Source organism: Corella eumyota, chromosome 2 (genome assembly GCF_963082875.1).
Source record: "Corella eumyota chromosome 2, kaCorEumy4.1, whole genome shotgun sequence".
In the NCBI taxonomy this organism is placed as follows: domain Eukaryota; kingdom Metazoa; phylum Chordata; class Ascidiacea; order Phlebobranchia; family Corellidae; genus Corella; species Corella eumyota.
Window position 1 is genome coordinate 8,816,412 of NC_137491.1, and position 21,866 is coordinate 8,838,277.

Genomic DNA, 21,866 nt, shown 5'->3' on the forward strand with positions numbered 1-21,866 from the left:
CATAGTAGGTTTTTTTAATTTACTTATTTTTTATTTATTTAAAAACATTCTCGTGTAACTACACCAAAAATTTAAACCAACAAACCTATTTTTTGGATGTGGTTGTATAAATATTCTTTCGTGAGATTGTGTTATGACCGCTCTCCAGTACCCACAAACGTTACAACATTTGTTTACCATTATTCCTTGTTTACGTTTCAGCTTCGTTGTTTTAGAATTTTGTTAAGGCCTACAAACACTTTAAAAGGAGTTATTTGGTAATATGGACGACAATGTATGCTTTATGTGTTCGAGGTGTAAACAACTTATTAAATTAGATCAATCAGTTGAAGCTCTTCGGGTAAAAGAACTGCAAGAACTGGCCGATTCTTCTCAAGTTTTGTTCGAAAAAAGCATCGATAAAAATAAAAAATCAGAGTCTCTGGTAAGTAAAATATAATTACACCACCTTTTCAATATAATGTCTATCTAAATTTCTTTTTGTAATGATGGTTTAAGCTTTGCAATTTATAAAGCCAGAAGGCTGTTAGGTTCTGACTGACATTTAACATGATTCTCTTTTTTTTAAATAAATTTAGCAATCAGCCAAAGGCTTATATGGTTATTACATGTACTGGTAATAAAAAAAAAATTTAAAAGGGCCCTTCTCATCTACTAAATTATTTGGTATATTTATGTTACAAAACTCAAAGACCGGCAGCAAAGTGTAGTGGTAAGAACATTTACTACACCACCATGAGGTCGTTGGTTTCATCCCCACTGCTCTCATGTTGTAGCGCCCTTGATTAAGGCGCTATAAACGGTATGAACTTCTGTTGATCCAGCACTTGATCAACAGAATAATTATCGTGCAATTATAATCTGTATAATATCCCAAACTGCTAAAGGCAACTCGAGACTGGGTCTGAGTAACTCTATGTTTAGGTTGCGCATTCGATCTTTCCACATAGAGGATAAAGATATATACATACTAAAAAAAACAAACTTAAATATATATAAACAACATTTTACTATTTGATAAAGTCCACTAGTGAATCAGACGAAAAACCTCCACTAGAACAAGAAGTATCTTCCTCAGGAGATAGTGGAAGAAAAAGTGAAGAGGAGGAAGAGGAAACATCGATCTATGATCAACCAACCAGTAACCGTGACAACAATGGTGCATTTCACGAAAGCACAACCAGTTTTACTTTGATTGGTGATACTGGAAATGGTGTTAATTTAAGCCACAAAATGAAGGTATAGGAATAGCCCTTTTTGTTGTGTATGTATAATATGAAAGGCGAGGTTATTTAAATATAAGATTTTTTATAATATTTTTTAATTTTTTTAAAAACTTAGTCATTGGTAAAACTATTTGATGTAATTTCTGGCAACACTGATCTCGATCATCCATTTTGTGTGGAATGTTCGGAAACCCTGCTCGATCAACTTAACAAAGAACTTTTAAATTCTGAAGAAGAATCAGTTATCTATAAGTGAGTTAATTCAAAAATTAAATAAAAAATTTATAGTTGATTTTCAAAATATTAGGATTTTAAAATATTTTTTATTACTAAAATCTAGAAATTATTTGGATAAATTGGAGTCAAATGCTGAAGCAAATAGTGAAGAAAAATCAAAACAACTTTCTGATCAACTGGAAGCACTTAAACTTGAAGAAGAGGACCTATTAAGACAGTAAGTTGATTTTACTTTTTGTAAACAGTATTTTTTTAATTTTTTTTGAAAATTTTTATTAGATTAAGGGAAACCGAAGATGAAAGATTAACAGTCCAGAAAGAAATTGTCCAGGTTGAAAAACAAAAGGAAACTTTGCAAAGAGAAGAAGAAATGTAAGAAAATAATTTTTTTTTCTTTACTATTATAGGCCCATTTTATTAAATTTTTTTGTAATTTAAAAGTCACTTGCAAGAATATTCTGACTTGCGACACCAACAGCTTGAATTAGAAGAGGAACATTGTAGTGCTGACAAAATACTTCTTCATACTGAGACACTGCTCAACAAGTTGAGAAAAACAAATGTCTTTAACAGCACTTTTCACATCTGGTAAATAAATAATTTTTTTTTTTTTTAATACTTAATTTATTAACATAATTTATTTAAAAAATATTGTAAATAACTTTATTTAAGGCACCAGGGAAATTTTGGGACAATAAATGGGTTTAGGTTGGGTCGTTTGCCTGGGACCCACGTGGAGTGGACAGAAATCAATGCTGCATGGGGTCAGGTTGTCCTTTTGTTGTCAGCTTTGGTTAAGAAAATGGATTTAAGGTTAAAGAGATATAAACTTGTTTCATCGGGAAATCATTCTTATTTGGAATCACTGGATGATAAAGCCAAGGTACTTTTTCTTTTACTTTTAAAAATATTTGAGTTAATAAAATTTTTTTTTTTGTATATATATAAATTATTTTTAAAGCATGGTTAGTAATCTATATTTGTATTTTAAATATTTTTCATTAAAGTTAATAATTTTGTTTTAGGAATTACCCTTATATGGGTCAGGGGGTTTAAGGTTTTTGTGGGACACAAAATTTGACCAAGCCATGGTTGCGTTTTTGGATTGTCTTCAACAATTTAAAGAGGCAGTGAAGGATGATAGTGGATTTTCTTTACCATACAAGTAAGTATAATCATTAAATTCTACAGTTATTGAAGAAAAATCTTGTTTTGAATATGTTGCTGGCACTTTGACAACACAAATATTTATTTTTTTAAAAGCCTTATTTTTTAAAATTTAATTTTAATTTTACCCGTCTATTAAACATGGGCTGTGAATAAATTATAAATACTTTAGCCTTGCCTAAAGATAGTTACAAAATTTTAAACATTTTTATTTGTATATAGAATGGAAAAGGGTAAAATAGAGGATACTGGAGGGTCAGGGGCTTCCTATTCAATTAAAATGCAATTTAATTCGGAAGAACAATGGACCAAAGCATTAAAATTTATGTTGACCAATCTAAAATGGGGGCTTGCTTGGGTCTCATCTCAATTTTTACCCAACACTCCATAAGGTTTTATTTGTATCACCTTTCTTGATTTTATCTATTTTAATAATAAATATATAAATATTTGAAAATTATTTTTAAACTTAATATTTCCCACTATCTAACATAGAATACTGGGGAATGCAATACAAAAATATATAAAAAAATTTTTTTTTGGATTTTATTTACTTTAAAAATCGATTTACAGTCAAGTATAAACTGACTTGAACTGTATTTGTTATTCACCAAAAGCTCTCTGTTGTTTTCGTGGTAGAGTTTTATAAATTTAATCATTTAAAACCTAAAATTATTTGAATTTTTTCGACAAAAAACTTCGATTCGTCTTAAAAATCGAAAAAACAATGCACAAGTTCACATGTGAAAAACAACAAATAAAAATACTAAAAAACTCAAAACAAAAATGGTGTTTACGATGTGAAATCAAAAAAAATATGTACAGTAGAAAGAATCAAAATTAACAACAAGTTTTATTTAAAATTTTATCCAACGTTTAGTAGTTCATCCTCCAGAAAAATGTCACTATCCAAAATCTCTATGCTGTCAAAATAATATAAATCGTATTCGTCGTTTATATTTGCTCTTGCCAGTTTATTCTTAAAAACCAAATACTCTCCAGGGGTGAGGACTTCACCCTCGCTTTCTGGGGATGCCCCCGAACTTTCGTAGTCGGGGTCAGGAACGTATTCGGAATTTGAGGGGAGCAACCCTTCCGGGTACTCGTACTCGTCGATTAAAAGTCCAGAGTCTACGTCACTGATGACGTTCTTAGCGTTTATTTGTGACGTCATATTTTTTGTTCTTGGCACAGATGGCTGGAATAAAGTTAAGTTTGATTGTGAATCGGGCTCTATAAAAATATCTGACGTAAAAGCGTTTAATTTAGTACTTGACGTAAATTCTTCTGAAAGTGACGTCACGTTTTGCAATATATAATTTGTGACGTCATTGTTATATCGGTCGTCTTGAGTGTCGCGCGTTGTCGATTGAGTGTCCAAAATATCTTCATAGAAGTTTGCTTGTGGTGGGATTTCAAACAACCAAGTTGCTCCCATTTGTTTATTGGTAACCTCGTTAATTTTGATGTTTTCGTATTGACTTTTAGTTGTTTCACTGTCCTTCTTTTCTGTTGTACTGTTTTCGATTGTAAGATTTGATGCTTTTAAGTTGGACGTGTATAAATTTGCATATTCATAATCATCAGATATATTAAAGAGTAAATTATTTAAATTGCTGATTTGATCAAGTTGGCTGGTATTATTAGTGCTAGTTTGTGTTTTGGTAATGTTTAATATACTTTGATCTAATTCGGTGTCGTTTGTAGTTGGATAGTCCGGGATATATTTCTCTGTAAAGAACTCGCGATAAGCATATTCAGGATCATCTAAGTTTAATAGATTATGGAGATTTTGATTTGGCATCACTGGATTAAACAATTCTGTTATTTTAGTATCAGGTAACTTGATGTTGTCTATATCAGGTAGATACTCCGAAAATTCTTGCTTTGTGGACCCTAATTCGTCAGAATATAATAAATCTGACATAATTTCGTTTGGTTGTTTTAGAAACTCTAATTCTTTATGTTTTGTTTTAGTATCGCTCAGTGGCTTATAGTTGGAGAAAATTTTTTCAAGATGGCCATCATATTGGCTGTCTGTTAATTTTAGTTCATGTTGTAGGTCGTCATAATCTGTGTAATCTGGTTGTTCTGACTGGCCTGCTGGTTGGTCGTTTTGGTAGTAATTGTACGTGGAAGCCATATTTGCCATTTGGTGGTTGATTGTTATGTTATAGAAATCCTAATATAAAAAAGGGAATTTTAGATAGGCCTATGATTTGGCCTAAATATAGTTGTATAATTTTTCATTGCAGTTTTTAATACATGTAATAAAGGTTCAGGTAAATACTCTGCTTTAAATTTTTATTTATATAGGTTAACATGTTATATAAAGTGGCTCACTTCACCAGTACAGTACAGATCCCGTAAACGTATATCCTTAACTGGATAACCTCGAAATCTGGATGGTGTCGCACAAGTAGTGTCAGTACGTCGCTGGTCTATCCAAGTATCTCCACCATCCCATATATGATCTCTGCAAAAACTATTTTTATTTTTTATACAACACGAAACTTTGCCTGGCTACCTAATAAACTGTGCTATATTTCCTTCCTAAAAGATATGTGTACATGGGTCTAGTATCTTACGAGTTTTTCAATAAACAGCTTGAAAAAGTGTTCCATACCTAAAATTGTCCAAGCTAAATGCTTTTTTGCGGTTGTTTTGTATTTTCATGATAATTGGAGCCACATTTCTGCATTGGCAGTCGATAGGGTTGCCATATAACCACATGGCTGATATTCGATAAATCCATGGCCCATTTGGTAATGTACGTAACCCACAATCTTGCAAGTACAAAACCTTCAAGGACCGATTGTTCCCAAATATCTAAAATAAAAAATACAGATTTGCTAATGCAAAAAGCTAAACATATCGAAGTAATCGAATTACTGTTTTTATTGACCAATTTAAAAGGTTGATATTTAAAATTTACTTTGAAAGTTATTTAAAATTTACTTTTTTAGGAAGATGGGTTATTCTTGGGTTTTGATATAATCTGAGGTTCGATAGTGATATAAGACCGCAAAATACATTTGAATCCAATCTACTTAAGTCGTTGTTGGACAGATCAAGACGTTGTAGTTGGTATAGACTGCCAAATGCACCAAGCTCTATGATCCGTAGTTGGTTTGATGATAAATGCAAAGTTTCCAATGCAACCATACCTAATATATTTATAAATATGAACAATTTAGTTTTTTTGTGTTAAAGTATGCATATTAGACCTTATTACTAAGAATTAGTTATTTTTAAGCGTTTGTACCTTTAAAATCATTGGTTTTTATTTTGCTTATGAGATTTCCATCCAAAAAGAGAATTTGCAGAGATGTCGGAAGCTTTCGCGGTACTTTGTTTAAATTTATTTTTCCCAGGTCTAAGATCTTCATTGGGCCTTGGTTCTTTGGTATAAAATTTTCGCCCATATTTTGTTGGTTGTAGGGCAATTCGTTTTCGTTAAGATTTTGTAATGAGCTTAAACCGGTTAGGCAAGTAAATTCTACTCTGTAATCTACGTTGTTTATGTTATAGAAGGAACTAAATACACCGGGTAGCCTTGCTAAAGTATTTCTGCTGAGCTGATTTTGTCGTATGTGTAAAATTCGTAATTTTTCAAGATTTTTAAAAGCGTTTTTCGATATCCAGGCTATTTCGTTATGACTCAATGTAAGTATCTCCAAATTGACCAAATTAGCAAAAGACTCGAGAGATATTCCGCGAATTAAATTATGCGATAAGTAAAGAGACACTAAATTTAAACCAACTGGTTCAAAAATTGATGTTGCACGAGTCGTAGGGTTTCTACTTGAAAGTGAAACTGTTACTGACCGTAGCCTGTTATACGATAAATCCAACTGTTTTAACTTGGCCAGACCGTTGAATGCCAAACTAGATATTCTTTCTATTTGATTATGTGTTAATGATAGTACGGTTAAGTTTCTTCCACTTGCAACTAAACATCTGTTTGGGAGATGCACAATTTCGTTGAAACCAAGATATAGACTGTTTATCGAAAAAGGAAAAACGGCTTCAAATTCAGGGTAGGTATTGTTTGTGCCCCCAGTTTCTGTACTGTGGGTAACGGGTAAGTCTGCTGGAAAACTGGTAAGATTAGTTCGACTACAGTGGGCGAATTTTTCTGCAAAGCAAACGCATTTGGCAGGACACGGTCTGTCTTCTGTCAGCGTCATCAACATACCATCTTCATTTAATTCAGAACTGTTTGCCGTGTGCTGATTAAGAATTGTCCCTGCAGTGTCTGTTTCGGTACTTTCCCTTCCAGGCCCATAAAACAGTGGATCATATTGCGGCTTGGAGTAAACGCATGTAACTGATAGCCAACAAATAAAGATAATATTGGTCGGAATCTGTAGTTTTGTCATTGCTGCATTTTTTATCAAGTTTTTTTCTGTAACATGTTGAACTCCTACTAAACTCTTTGAAAACTAAAAATATTTAAATTAAATTGAAAAATTTTATTCGATATCAACTCTTGCGCTTCGACCGGTTCACTTTTTCTTAATTATGACGTCAATAATTATGATTTTTTTATTATTTCCGTCATGCACACGGATTTAGGGTCGCACGCGCGATCTACGTCACAAACAACTTACGTCATTTTGCCAATTGCAAGAATTACAAGTCGAACGAGGTATTTTTTGATGAACAAATATTAATCAACTCGCAACTTTAGCCCTTTAATAAAAATTTTTACCACTTGCTATTGTGATTGACATTTTCAAGGCCGGCCAATTATTGCAAGCGCAAAAATGAAGTTTACTTTTCACTGCGCTTGTAAAATTTCGAGTTTTTGCGGGTCAATAATGTTGAAATACAGTTCGCAAAGGCTTAAATAAACAACTGCCTTCTAATTTTATCCCAGGTTTATGTAAACTGCTGGTATTCTTTTTAAAGCAAATATTTTTAACCTTCATTTTAACCTACATGTAGCTTGTAAAAATTCATGTTTAGGTCTTTATACTTCTACAGAGAGCAATATATAAACGACATCCCTGTGCTATATACATCTAAAATAAACAATTTACTAGCTATATAGATCAACCTGACATCCATGCCACACACGTTCAAAAACCGCACAACACATGTTAAAAGCAGTCTCATCTCTTTAATACTGTTTGCATGAATCGATTTCTTATCTATAAGCCTCAGTTAAGCAGATTTGCGGCAATCAAGAAAACGGGTGGCATGCATTGTACATTGTTATACCTTTGTATACGTTCTATTATGCTTCAGTGTTATCGTTCACACTTGTCGGGCTAAGTAATGCATTGGGCTGGAAAAAAGTTAAAGTGTAAGGTTGCATATTCGGATTTTTTCTACGAATTTAAAGCCCTATCTTCTTTAAGGTTTAAGATTCTATTTTTATCTTTTAAAAAACAAGAAAAACAATGACCACTTTTGTTTGTATAGTTTTACAATTTGAACTTTTATTACAATTTTTGTACGAAGGCTACTAATAAATAGTTACCTATTTGGGTAAGTTATAATTCTCAAAGCGTTCTGATAAGCAAATTGAATATTAAAAAAAAAGTTATTTGTAATTGTCAAAAAAAAATTTTTTTTACCTTTTTGAAGTTTTTTAGGTGCGAAGTGGCCTATATTATTTTGTTGGTTTAGTTCTATATACTTGCCGGCCACCTTCACGCCTATTTGTCGGAATAGACAATGGGAAAAACGTCAGACAAGCGTCAATAGTCGATAACAAATAGGCTGTCTAAACACAATTCGCAGGTGACAATGGTTATTGTCGTATATAGTAGTGCATGGCAGAATTAACTTGAAATGAAAAAAGGATAGCCTATAAAATTTTATGTGCTGTAATTCTAATCAAAACATTGGTTTATTTAAGTAATGCTATGTATTTTATTCACGTAAATTTAAAGTAAGATAGGCCATAAGTGTTAAAACCTATTTGTCTTAAAATGCTGTAGTACATGTACTCAAAATAGAAACAAATTATGTAGTTTTACGTAGAATTGCTTTAGATAATTAACATTGTTTGGTTTAGCAAACAATTGTGGGGGAAACAGTAATTAGGAAATTATCAGTTTATTGTTTTAAAACAAAATAAGCATCAGATAATAAAGAATTTTTTTTTTAATTAAACAATTTGTATTCATTTACTTAATAGGGCCAGAAGACTAGCCAAAGTTTTAAAGAACAAAAAACTTATATCTAATTTGTGATAACTATTTTCAAAAGCATAAATAAAAAACAAAAAAAAATTTGTAATAAATATTTATTTTAAAAATGGATAAATGTTATACTTTGATTGACAGAGGAATGGTATTGTTTATGTATATTATATCACTTAATACTCGAGGGACAATTTTATATTGAAATTAAATCAAATATTAGTCATAAGTATATACACAACAATAATATTATTAAAGTTAAAGGTCAACAAGTTAAAATTAAATTTACTTGTGTGTAAGTTTAAATATTATATTTTGATTGTTTTGATTGTAGTTTATCAAATTTAAATATGATTTTGTGAGTTTGTAAAATTATTTTAAAATTTCGGATTTTGTTTAGTTTTAAAAACAACGAACTTAAGAACCGGGACATTTAAATGCGTCACGCTATTTTTTGGGTGACTGACACCCCAGTCTTTTAAATTCTAATTACTAACCACTTATTGTAAGCATTCTGTGAAAGAAGATTATTCAGATATTTACTATTTTGATTGGGTATTTGGGCGTTAAGCGTCCGTTAGCTTAAAAAATATTTTAGTATTAGTGATATTGAAAACTTTAAAGTTTTGTATCAATTGAGGTTTATTATCAATTTATATAATAAAAAAAAAAGGTTTGCTTAAAGTTAGTATTTAATATTTTTTTTTGGAAAACATATTCTATTTTGACTACTTTAGTTAAAGGTGCAACTATTTTTGTAACACACCCCATAAAAAATAGTCTTTCAGAATAACATTCTTATTTAAGAACTTTCACAATACATATAGCTACTTAAAACACCTTGCCAAATAAACAAAGTTTTCGCTTTAAATATATTATAACTGAGCAGGGTAGTAGTACGGGGTCGTGGTTCCCAATTACATTCTACGTAAGCGTTGGGTTACAGTTTGAACAACTTTAGTCAGAAAACGAGATTTTTAAAGAATTTTCATGTGAATGGCTTACGGCGGTTCAGCAAAAAGACAATGAGAGACAATGTTCTAATAATAGCTATTTTAAGTGCAGCTTTTATATTGTTGACAAATAGAGAATATACTTAGCTATGAAAAAGGTGTAAAGGGTGTGTTGTTAGGTTGTCTATAACACGTAAAGTAACAAAATTAGGATGAGGTTGATTTTTTTAATTTTCTTCGCTTTTTTTTATTTAAAAATTTTTGAAGTTTTTTTTAATTACGCGGTATATTGTTTTGTTAATAAAGTGTCGCATATGTCATTTATAATTTTGTAAAAAATGTGGTTTGCCTATTACGCTAACGAGACGTTTCCTCTTTAAAGGTTCATGCAGTAATTCACCCAATACGCATGCTTTACAATAGTTATTTAGTTATTTTAGTCATTTTTTTATTGAAAATATAAAAATTTTACTAAATGTTAGTTTATTTTTTAAGACAAAGGGTAAACATACTTAATCTAGGGCATAGTTTTATACATTCGTTTTAGAAAATATAGCTCAATTTTTTTCGGAATTCAAATTATGCGCCTGTTACTTGGAAGCCATTAAATTGTAAAGGAACACGCCACGGTGTTGTCAAAATACGACTTTAAAAACAAAACCCAAAATACCCTGGTTTATATTATAGTGGACAGTCTATAAGCCTTGTCAAGCGTGTTTAGACCAGCCTTAGTAAAATTTCCCAGTTTTTAAATTAAGAATAACAATAGGTTGTTTATTTTTCAGATCAATTTGTACGTGCGTAAATTTTAATGATTAATGTAGTGTTACGTTTTATGAATTTCAGGGTTTTGTTAACTGTGCTTTTTGTATTACGACCACACAAACGGTATTGTCAATTTATAAGTTATTGTTACCTATTTAAGTATACGTTAACACCTATAAGCACAAGGTATTTGTTATAGTGATTTTGAGACTTTTTGTGATTTAGTTGTTATTGGTATTTTATTTTATATTTAGAAAAATATAAAATTGACTTATATTTAGAATAAGATTTTGCCTAATTTTAAAATAAAGGAGAATTTTTTATTGAATTACAAATATTTTTGTTGCATTATAAATTAATGCGATTTCTCGCTTAAAAGAAAATAGAATTGGCAAATTAATGCACATAACATTATGTTTAAAATCAATAGGATTTGAATTCAAATATTTTTTAAACAAATTCAGTTAAATGAAAAATTAATGAGCCTGTTTCAGATTTCCAAGCTTTTAATAATCAAATAATGAGACATGTGATTTAAATATAAGTGCATATTATCTCAACTTTATTACTGGTTTAAAATGTTGATAATAAAAGGCCAAGATCAAATTAAATTTGAAATAACTGTAATGAACATATATTCATAATAAATTTTATGAACATAGTTGACCTTGTATTACAATACGAACAGAAATAACTTTTTATTTTAAATATCATCATTGATTTCTAAAAAAGGTCAATAGAACATATTTTTATATTATAAAAGATGAAAGAATAAAAATAACTTTGAACTAGTAGGTGTACATTATTGGGTCTTGCATATTTCAGGCAGCTAGGTAGTTCGTGCGTAAAAATTTTACGTTATTTGATCAGAATTTTACGTAGATTGCGGTTTTGCTATATAGTCCTGTATATACTGAGGTTTTTAAAGCATTTGAAGTATTGCGGAATGTATTGCTAATAAATTAAGCAGGCCAAACGTCAAAACAAAAATATTTTTTCAAATGAATAAAAACAATTTAGTTTAAAAATAAATATTTTGCGTATTTGCTAAAATCATTGGAAAAAAATGGTCCTGTTTATTAATATGAAAATATGTTAATAATTACATTTCCTGTGCCTAATACCAGATGATTGGTTAATTATTTGCTTTTTTAAAACAACAAAAATGTTGTTATGTAGTCGTACTCCCATTAATGATTGACTAAAATAGCGACGATATTTAGGTTCTATTAGAGTGTTTAAAGTAAAAACAGAACTCTACCGTATAGGTATTCAACCTGTTTATTACGAAATGTTTTCTAAAGTTATTTTTAGAAAAGAATTTCCTCTACGTAAAAGTTGCGCAAATTAGAAATTTACAACTTAAAAAAGTACAAGTTTTGAAAATAAAGTCTATACTTTAAAGGTTAATATTAATAAATAGGTTAGCCAAAAGCAGGTAAACTCTACTGCTGTTGCTATATTTAACGTGCTTATTCAGGTAGACCACGTGAGATAGGATATATGTCATTTCCTTAAACTAAAAAAAACTAATTGTGTATTGTGTTTATAGGCATAACGGTCCAATGTTCTATAAAAACAGGAGACTATGTTATGTTAATTTACGTTTTTTTTAATTAAATTTAATAACACGCACAAGCTATGTTAAAAATTGAATTTCGCTTACTAAGTGGCAGTGTTTGTCATGTTTAAAAATTGATAAGGCCGAAATTGAGCTTGTTTATTAAGGCTAGTAAAACAAATAACGTGTAAGGATTATAGCAAAGTTGAAGGCTAATTAGCCATCTTGCTTGTAATACACGATACCAAGATAACGTTGTCAGTATCTCTTTTTAATAATTTATTGAATGCCCGTAATTTATCAGACCTCGTTCGTTGCGACGCTAAGAATGTGGCGCGGTCAGGTCGCCTAGGCAACGCTTGCGTACGCAGGTAACTGCGTGACGTAGATATAAATAAACACGTGTTCTACATTTAGTTCACTTTGCGCTAAACATAGGTCACGTGGTCTCAAACTATTTGTGTTTTTAATTTTTTTCATTAAAATTCTTTTTCAGTTAGTCCGCGTGTTTAATTATTATTAGCTTCACGTGTGGTTTATTTTCGGTACTTGATCAATTTAGATATTTAGGACAAAATGTCAAGGTTCTAATTAAGACGAAAGAGGCGCTTTTTGCGAAATTCCTACCGAGAAAAAACCGACGCAAGACTTGTAAATCCGTCAACACGAATTTGTTTTTACTCAAGCGAAACTGAATCACATTTTAAAAGAAAAAAAATCGTGTTTTTAATTCACGTCTCAGTAAGACTCTCAGTTTAAGTAATAGCCTTACTATAGCAATTAAATACTAGATTTTGTTGTAATTATAATTTTCGTAGAAATAAACTAAAGTTATTGTGGTTAGCTACTCATTATAATTAAACTAAGGCTGTTGCTGACTACCTAAGGAAAGTTTGGTAAACTTTATGTTCTGTTTAACATAAAGATGTTAAATTTAGAACAATAAACTGGTTTATTTAGTATAGCAAGGGAAGACAATGTAAGAACTCGTATTAAAAAATTAAGCGCATGTTTTAAAAGGAAAGTTTATTGAATTAGTTATGTTATTTGTTTTTTGATTTGACGTTGAAACAGTTGAAAATCAAATTCGTGTTGCACCAGCGTGCAAAGGTCGTTATGGAATTAGTGTTGCAACCTTACCTCAAATGAAACAAACGCAATTGGATTCAGATACGCTACAGATGGGATGAAACGAAGCGATTTTGACACTAAGCTTTAACCGTTTCAACCCTGGTTTAATGAGGGTTTAAGCCATGTAGGTGCTTTGCAAAGGTCGAATTAAGACAACTAATCACGTGATACGATATAGAACGTAATAGAAAAGTCGCGTGAACCCTTAAAAAGTTCACTAACATTTCTTATAAGATTAGGTATTCGGATGTAAGGTTTATTGTCTTAACGAGCTATAAAAAAACTTATAATATTTTAGTCATAAAATTATGAGTATTCTTACCACACGTAGAGTATTTTTAACGAACAGGTAAACAGAGTTAGAAGCGTTGCCTTAGAACAATAGGTTTTATGTATTATATGGTTAGATAATATGCGGAAGGACAGAGTTTTGTTATAAAGTGAAATGGATAACTTGACATTTTCCATGTAAATTCCTAAAAAAAATAATTAAATAATTTAATACTATGTGCTTATTTATTTAATATGTTTTAAGTAATATTTTATATTTTATTTATATGGTTACTAAGTTAGACAAATAATCAGGTTTATTTCGACTTCTTTTAATTGGGTAGAGAGAAAATTAATTATTAAACCAGTACCAAGTAAAGGGGAAGTTTGTTATATCAATTACTGAAAACACTGACTCCTACGTACTTGACCTGTGTACAGTACGGTTGAATTTGTTTGCTAATATTACGTTCGTTTACATTAGATTACGATTTGAATTCGGAGAATAGATGTAAGACGTCAAGTTAAGGCTATAAAAAATCCCCTAGAAAATCATATATTTTTGTGTTTTTGAACAGTTATTATTACATTTATGAGTCACGAGAATAATTTGTCTATATTTCTATTTTCGTGTTTAGTTTTTCTTGATGCTTTTTTAATTGCCAGCAATTTGTAATTTATTTCCGCTTTGTTGTCCATAAAAATACACTGTTAAGAGTTAGGTAAAATTATGGCTTTAATTCAGTAACTAAATACTAAATATTTTGCAACCAAACGGCTGTGACATTTTAGATCGCTCAACTTTAAATTACCCGTATCTAAAATGTTATTGCAGGTTAACGCACTTTTAATAGCCTACTTTAAAAAATGATGTGTGTTTAAAAATTTTAGCCAGTATGAATACAACTTGCACAGGTAAACTATATTATTTTAAAAGTATTGTTTAAAATTTTATCAATTTCCAGTTTAACATACAATTATAAACAGACGACATAACAAATCGAAAATTGATTTTTAGAACACTACTATATACCTCCTACATTATATTGTTTTTTTTAACGCAGGTGCCTAGCCATATTTAATTGGTGCAAATCGGCTTAAATCCACGTGTGAAACTGTCAGCAAATTGCTCGTTATAAATATTAATGTTTTGGCATTGGGGTTTAAAGAAACAATTATAAAGGATAAAGACTAATTTTGTTAGAATGTTAGTAAACACCTGAACTAAAAGCGCAGGTGATTGTGATTTTATTTTCATTTTCGTTTTAGTTTGTTGGTTTATGGATTAGGTTTTCGAAGAATAATTAATCATACTTGTTTTGTTTAAAAAATCTGGCCGATTCTGCTAAATACTTTCTATTTAATAAAATAGGGCAACCGGAAATTATTTTCAGAATGTTGTAAAATGTATATCATTCGTTACACAATGACCATTTTGTTGGTTGTTAAAATAGAGCTAAGGTTGAATTATTTAGTGAGTTATGAAAGCTACGTTTAAGGAACGATTTGAAATAGAATTTGACGTCTAATTTTAAATTGGAAAGCTAATTTTTGTTAAATTGTTTAAGTGCTACAATTATCGGGTATCAACTACAATTACCTTATACACAAATACAAACAAATCGTTATCGGTTCTAAACAATGATTTAAGAATTTTAAGATATAATTTAAAAGCCAGGATGGATTTAAGGTTGCTTAAAAATAATTATTATCTAGTTATATAGGTTTCAGCTGATTGTATATTTTGTGAGTTTAGACTTAAGTAAGGGATATTTTTTATTTAAATAAGTTTAGAGAATATATTTTTAAATTTCATACTAAATTTAAGGATAAGTTTAAAAATATTTAAATGTTATCTTGTTTAGGCTCATATAAAAAAGGTCCGTAAACTTATTAACGTATGCGGATGAATTCGGCGGATGGATATCAAATTTTCGATCGAATGGATAACTTGAAAAATGACAAAGAATATTTTCAACTACGCAAAAGAAGAAAACTTGAATATATCTTGAGAAGTGGGGTGCTCGTTGAAAGTATTAGCCAAACGAATTTTCAAAAACATTCTTACAGAAAATATGCAACTTATAAAAACTTTGTCGAATTATTATCAAGAACCTTCATTTTGCTTCTAATAGGCAGCCTACCTTTATTAACCCTTGGCCAATTATCGACTGTGAGTCCTGAAAAAATAGACTGTCCAGGCTTGTGCATTTGCGCGAATCTTAATTTTACAAACTTTCTACTACCCGATTGGGTTATAAAATATGCCAAACCATCTTCCAGTGTTATTCTTTTAAATTGTGACAACGTCGTTATAACATCTATACCGTCTAATGTGCAAAATGGCACAGAAATATTTAATTTGGCAAATAATCGAATTTCACGAATTTCTTCATCAAATTTGTTGGGCTACAAAAACGCAACCGCAATTAATTTAAACCATAACGTTATATCTGAGATTAACGAAACCGCTTTCCAAGGGTTGGGATTTTTAAAGGCTTTATCATTGAAGGAAAATCTGATTTCGGATCTCTCTTGGCTACAATCGTTGGCAGAAAGCAATATTTTGTACTTGGATTTATCTTTCAATGTTATTGATGAAATTGTTCCGAAATATTTCGATAAGTTATATTTTTTAGAAAGGTAAATGTGATAAATAAATTTTGGTTGATTATAAATAACACAAACTTATAATTTCCCAAAAAATTTGCTTAGTATTATTTTTATGCTTTATCGTATCTTTTTTCAGACTGGATTTAAGTCACAACCACATTGCCTTCATTGATTCGTATTCGTTTGCCCCAACCAGTCTAAACCATCTTGATCTTTCCAGTAATTTACTCGCAGACTCAAGCCTCAGACCCGAGTCACTGGCCAGAATTAACAAGCTTGTTTATTTATCAATGGCAAGCAATAGAGCCCTTACAAAGTTGCCGGATTTGCAGGAATTAGGGTTAACTTCATCTGACTTACAAACTTTAAATCTCTTTGGGTTACCTTTTGTTAACACTATAAAAGCAGGTTACTTTCGATCGATTCCAAATCTAAGAAACCTAAATTTAAGTTACTCTGGGATTGAAACCTTAGAACGGGGGTGGCTTAGCGGCGGTCCTTCTAAAACCTTAGAGATGTTGGATTTGTCATTTAATCGCCTCAAAGCAATTTATCAGAATACTTTTGTCGATGTTTCGGATTCCAGAGATTTTTCGAACCCTTTATCATACAAGAACTCTAAATTAAGTTCATTACCTTACGTTGTATCGCCTTCTGTCGGCCTAGCTCAGTCTGACGTGCGGATGTTGTCCTTCGCCAATTATGACACGATTTTGGAAAGTGACGCCAAGTGGTACCAACCGTTGGAGGCACTAACATACTTGTCGCTTAGCAACAACCCGGCACTTAAATATCTACATAACAACGCGTTTACGTATCTTCCAAAACTACAGCTTTTATTTTTACAGGTAGATTTTTTTAGATTTAATTATATAGTTTTTAATTAAAATCACGCAGCATATAATTTTATTTGAAAGGTGGTGTTGTTGTTATTATTTCTGTTTTCTATTTGTGGTACATTATTCGACTTTAATTTAGTTATACAAGGCGATGCCATTTTGTTGGATGCATTAATTATTAATCAGTCATTTTTCTTTTGGTTTTGCTATGTTTAAGCAACCGCCTTTCAATCAAATCAAGTCAAAATTCTATTAAGAGTTTCAGTAAATGGTAATTCAATTCAATGACAAGCTATTTCTTGTTTTTCGTTTCAATATAAGATGTCTCCATTTCACCTTACCACACTTTTAGTACATACGGTTTTATTTGACTTAAAATACAAGGATGGCATTGTTCGTTCTGTTTAAAGACAATCATTTGACGGCTTTATCGATTAGTTGTCGTTCGTATTATGTTATACCAGTGTTTGCTAATTAATTGTATTTCTATTTCGTAAGAACAACATTTTATTTAATAATTAATCAATCCAACATACCAAATTTCATACGAAAGTGAATTTTTGATTTTTATTTTTAAAATTCTTCTTACTTTAAGTCAAAATTTCTAATACTTTTTCAGATAATTGTTTATTTATGTTTTTTTTTATTTATTTTAGAATTGCAACATCAGCCAATTAAAAATCGCCTCGGATGCAAACAAATTTAAAGACGATGGACTCAAACTAACACTTCCCAATCTTACCCATATTTGGGTGTTTAACAATCCTTTATACTGTGACTGTAGCATAAAAACCATTAAACTAGCTGCCACTTCACTAAAAAATGGGTGTGATGATGCTAATCTAACCTCGTACATATTCGTCGATTCACAGTTTTATTTGTATCAAGGATCTTGTTACAAGGTCTCGCATCCGCGGCCCTCGTGGTGCATATTGCCACAGAATTTAAAAGTTTTTCCGATCTTTGAGGTGGAGCCGAATCGACTTACATGTGCGGACGAACCATACGACATTCTCTACGTTGTTATGATCGGCCCCGCTACATTTGCAGGCTCAATTTTTCTTATATTTCTCTGTGGGTAAGTACTGCACCTTAGTCATAACCCAACGTTGTTTTACGTATCATATCATTATTTTATGTTTTTAGATCATGTAGCGTTTGTGTTCGCCGCATACGGCGCTACAAATCCGGCATGTACCAACTGATGGACGAAAAACAGGCACTTATAACACGAGACTATCCAAGAAGGGTAAAGGAAAGAAGTGCGTTTGATGTAATATTTAGCATGGATCACCTAAGATATTCACCAACTTTCACACATTCTTCAGATGGAGCGTAAGATATTATTACATTAAAACATTTGTTAATGTGTACGGAAGACAGATACAACATAATAAGATTTACTTGAGTTAATTAGCATAAAAATGTTGTTTCTTTAGACCGCATACAAATTTGGTGTTGGGGGAATTCCATCGATCCTCGACGTCAAACCTGGAGAAAAAGCCCCACCATACGTCACGGGGTCAGATCGACCCACTACCAACGTCATCCCGCATTACGTCACGTCCACTTATAACGCTTCGTCGCCCCACCAAGACGACATCCAACTACGATGAGAGCTCGTTCTCGGATGGATTAATTATGAAGAGTTGTCCGGATTTAAGCAAAGTCGTAAAGTTCAACACTGATTTTTGGAGGCACGAGATAGGAAATGAAAATCGTGATCAGCCTACCGAACGTTCTGATCTTCTTCCTTACATTGACGACCACTACACCACCGAGCGGAAATCGCTTTTAGAGATCCCAAGCAGTCCAAGCAATCGAGGAGGGTCAGTGAGTACGAATTACAGTGAGTCTTCTTCCAACAGTGATTTTGCCTTGAAAGAGATAAAAGGAATGGCTTACAAATGCAATAATCCTGATTCGTTGACTGTATCGTTCCATAACCGGAAAAGTTTGCCCGATTCTTATACCAAAATATAATTAATTAATTTTTTTGTTGATTTGAAATCAATTTTATGCTTAGATATTTAATGAATTAAGATTTTCAAGCAGAGTGCTTTTAATTTCAGGTATATACGGTTTCTTGGGTGCTAAAAACAGTGTTGCTATGTGGCTTAGGACTTAGAGTTAAAATTCTGCCTTTTAATTTTTGTAAGCAAATTAAATCACTATAAAATTACAACCACATTTATTAAGAATAATTCAACTTTACTAAACTGCAAAATAATTGTAGGTTGTAACATATGCGATAATGCAACTTTGCATTGAATTAATATATTGAAATAATTTTATAAATTAAAAGTGCGAAACAATTAAAGTTTCATAAAATGTATTGTATAATCTTTGGTTTATATATGAATAAGAGGTAATCGGTTTTGACAAGCGCCTGTCAGGCGTTCTTTATGTTTCTTTGTTTCAGATGGCTTTTATTTAAATCAAGTTTCTTATTATTTATGTTTTTAATTTTTGCTATTTAATTAAACGAGATAATTTACTGTGAATTAAATATGTTTTAGATTTAGACAATTCGTTCTGTTTAGTTCTACCTTGGGCTAAGCTATAGTGAAGTAATTAAAATTTTAACATAACAATTATACAGAACTGGTATGTATTAGATAGTTGGTATATTCTTAACACTACATGTACCTAGTACTGGTTTAAACAATGTAAAAAAGAAATTAACTAATAAATAAAATACAAATAGTTATTTTTGGCTATAAATACCCTTGGCAAGTTTTTAAGCGCGTTTTAATTTTCTACATCATATAACAAACATTTTTGATCAGATTCAGTGTCAAAAATCCAACTTTTGGCTGAATTTATAACGTTAGGTGGCAGGCTTCCACCGTTTTCAACAATAAATCTGCACAGTTTACACATTCCCGATTCATAACCTGGTCTCATCATTTGTATCGGAAAGTCGTTGAGGAATGGCATTTTTCTCCATTCAAAATACTTGCTATACTCTGCGTCGTTATTGTCTAAATAGTTGAGAAAATTAACTAAGTCTTGCGGTGACTCGTAGTCCTCGACGTGGATATACGAATTTGGCGGAGCTGTTGCTTTCATGTCCTCGCGGGACGGACCCCATACGATCGGGACCGTGTTAGATCGCAATCCGTTTCGCCAGAACTTTTCAGTAACATAGTCTTTGCAGTGAATAGAGTTTTCGAAGGCTAGATAAAATTTGTACTGGCTCAAAAACTCTGAGAAATCTTTTCGCGGGACTTCCCTGTTATAACAATCCCCGAAAAGGTCGATATCTAACCCAGCATCAACTAACTCATGAGCATAAGCTCTTCTAGCCACAGCTCCCTTAGTGCGGTTACAGTTACTAACAGCCCATGCCGCCAGGTGGTTTTTGGAGTCTAGAATTTCGTCTATATACTGTTGCGGATTGTCGCTGTAATTTCGAGGCATTGACAATTGTGTGAACTGGATGTTACCAAGAAACCACACGATGTCAGCTGACCTGTGATATGACATGGTGTAGTTGAACATCGTATCGAATACTCCTTCCATAAGGTTTTTGCGATGAAAAACTTTTGCTGGGGTCTCGCGATTCCATAGCACGTAGGATTGTTTGGGCCGCCTGTAAAAACACACACGTTTAGCAATAAGTTTTTATAGGCAATAAAGTAAAACATAAAGCATATTATATAAAGAAAAAATGCTAACTATTTAGTCTATGTATGCCTAAATTTAGGTATTACTACCTTGGGGGTGGCATGTCGTTGATATTCTCCAAGGAAGGTACGTTGTCAAACAGCAAAGTATTAGCTCTATGCAATAAAGTGCGATCTGTGGTGAGCCTGCAGTTACCACAAACCCCTTGGAAGTTTCGTTCAAGAAAAAAATCCTTGCGACTGTTAAGATAGGCTGGTGGCCACCATACCAGCAATATAGGCTGATTTTTCTTAAGAGGAACCCTTTTTCCTTTTCTTAAAACAGGGTATGAGGCGTCCGCCAGATCGGGTTGCCTTTTTGCCTTTTTTAAAGCATGATTAATTCGCTCTTTTAAAGCTTGATTTGTATATGGTTTGTCTTTATTTATTTTGCTACTACCCATTTCTATATCATCATCTTTAATTTGTAGTCGCCTCCATGCTTTGATGTCAATATTATATACAGTAGTCGGGCCTCTCATTTTGTACGACTGTCTAACAGTTTTAATCACATAGGCTATTACTACGACCATCAATAGAAATTGAAGATTGGTTTTAACCTTGTAATATATACTTCCCACGTTAAATGTTCTGCCCATTATGTCGATTTTATACTTTTCCCGTTTATCGACTTTTTTATTTGGCATATTTTTTTAAATATTTAATTTGTATCATAACTTCCTATACGTTATTTCAAAAATCCAACCATAATCTGTTATAAAATAGTTACAAACAAATTAGATATACTTTCATATCTTTAAAGTTTCTTACTGTTTTAGGCCTTATTTTAAACATGCTTTAATATATTTTTTGTTTTCTGACAATATTATTTGGTAACTTTTTTTTTTTTTTAATCTCATAAGCTGAAACTCAAAATAACTTGGTTGTTTTACGTAAGAGTCCAATTATGAGACAGTAAATTCATAACTTAGTACGCCATTACTTGATAAAACTGGTTACTCTTGTGTGAAACGTAAGCTGAGTTAGAATTATCTTACACGTAAAATGATCTATACCGCCCAAGGCATTTTGTACGACTAAAATTTCGTAGCTGTGTTATTTGTCGCATGCATTTTTCTCATGAGTATTAAAAGGTACATGTTATATCACTTTTTATTTCTGCAATACCACAAAAGATTGAACAACGCCGCAAATCCTTTTCGCAATATGTTATTTATTTTTTATTAAATATGTAGAATTTTATTAAATATATAGAATAGTGAACAGTTTCGTTATAAATTGGACAAAATATTTTTTTACGAATACTGCTTCGGGGCAATA

At 31.5% G+C, this 21,866-nt stretch overlaps 4 protein-coding genes across 6 annotated transcripts; 2 read left to right on the forward strand and 2 right to left on the reverse strand.

Moving 5' to 3' along the window:
- Nucleotides 1–200: 200 nt before the first annotated feature.
- Nucleotides 201–3,447, forward strand: LOC145741469 (beclin-1-like). The gene is made up of 9 exons (XM_082559065.1): nt 201–424; nt 1,024–1,239; nt 1,342–1,478; nt 1,567–1,680; nt 1,743–1,835; nt 1,905–2,051; nt 2,136–2,346; nt 2,489–2,628; nt 2,853–3,447. The coding sequence occupies exons 1-9, from the start codon at nt 263–265 to the stop codon at nt 3,019–3,021; spliced, it is 1,389 nt and encodes a 462-aa protein (XP_082415191.1). The 5' UTR covers nt 201–262; the 3' UTR covers nt 3,022–3,447.
- Nucleotides 3,153–7,119, reverse strand: LOC145741468 (uncharacterized). 2 transcript variants are annotated; one of them, XM_082559064.1, is made up of 5 exons: nt 5,896–7,119; nt 5,589–5,797; nt 5,257–5,459; nt 4,974–5,106; nt 3,153–4,812 (listed from the first exon to the last, which is right to left on the reverse strand). In XM_082559064.1, the coding sequence occupies exons 1-5, from the start codon at nt 7,010–7,012 to the stop codon at nt 3,496–3,498; spliced, it is 2,979 nt and encodes a 992-aa protein (XP_082415190.1). In that variant the 5' UTR covers nt 7,013–7,119; the 3' UTR covers nt 3,153–3,495. The 2 variants fall into 2 exon arrangements, with proteins under 2 accessions (XP_082415190.1, XP_082415189.1); XM_082559063.1 differs by having other exon boundaries at nt 4,974–5,115.
- Nucleotides 7,120–12,888: 5,769 nt separating this feature from the next.
- Nucleotides 12,889–19,465, forward strand: LOC145742177 (uncharacterized). Of its 2 annotated transcripts, XM_082559957.1 has the most exons (7): nt 12,889–14,380; nt 14,530–14,701; nt 15,331–16,108; nt 16,215–16,926; nt 17,574–17,995; nt 18,064–18,252; nt 18,357–19,465. In XM_082559957.1, the coding sequence occupies exons 3-7, from the start codon at nt 15,366–15,368 to the stop codon at nt 18,898–18,900; spliced, it is 2,610 nt and encodes an 869-aa protein (XP_082416083.1). In that variant the 5' UTR covers nt 12,889–14,380; nt 14,530–14,701; nt 15,331–15,365; the 3' UTR covers nt 18,901–19,465. The 2 variants fall into 2 exon arrangements, with proteins under 2 accessions (XP_082416083.1, XP_082416082.1); XM_082559956.1 differs by having other exon boundaries at nt 12,889–14,701.
- Nucleotides 19,092–21,293, reverse strand: LOC145742178 (4-galactosyl-N-acetylglucosaminide 3-alpha-L-fucosyltransferase FUT6-like). Its single transcript, XM_082559958.1, has 2 exons — nt 20,637–21,293; nt 19,092–20,512 (listed from the first exon to the last, which is right to left on the reverse strand). The coding sequence occupies exons 1-2, from the start codon at nt 21,230–21,232 to the stop codon at nt 19,669–19,671; spliced, it is 1,440 nt and encodes a 479-aa protein (XP_082416084.1). The 5' UTR covers nt 21,233–21,293; the 3' UTR covers nt 19,092–19,668.
- Nucleotides 21,294–21,866: the final 573 nt, after the last annotated feature.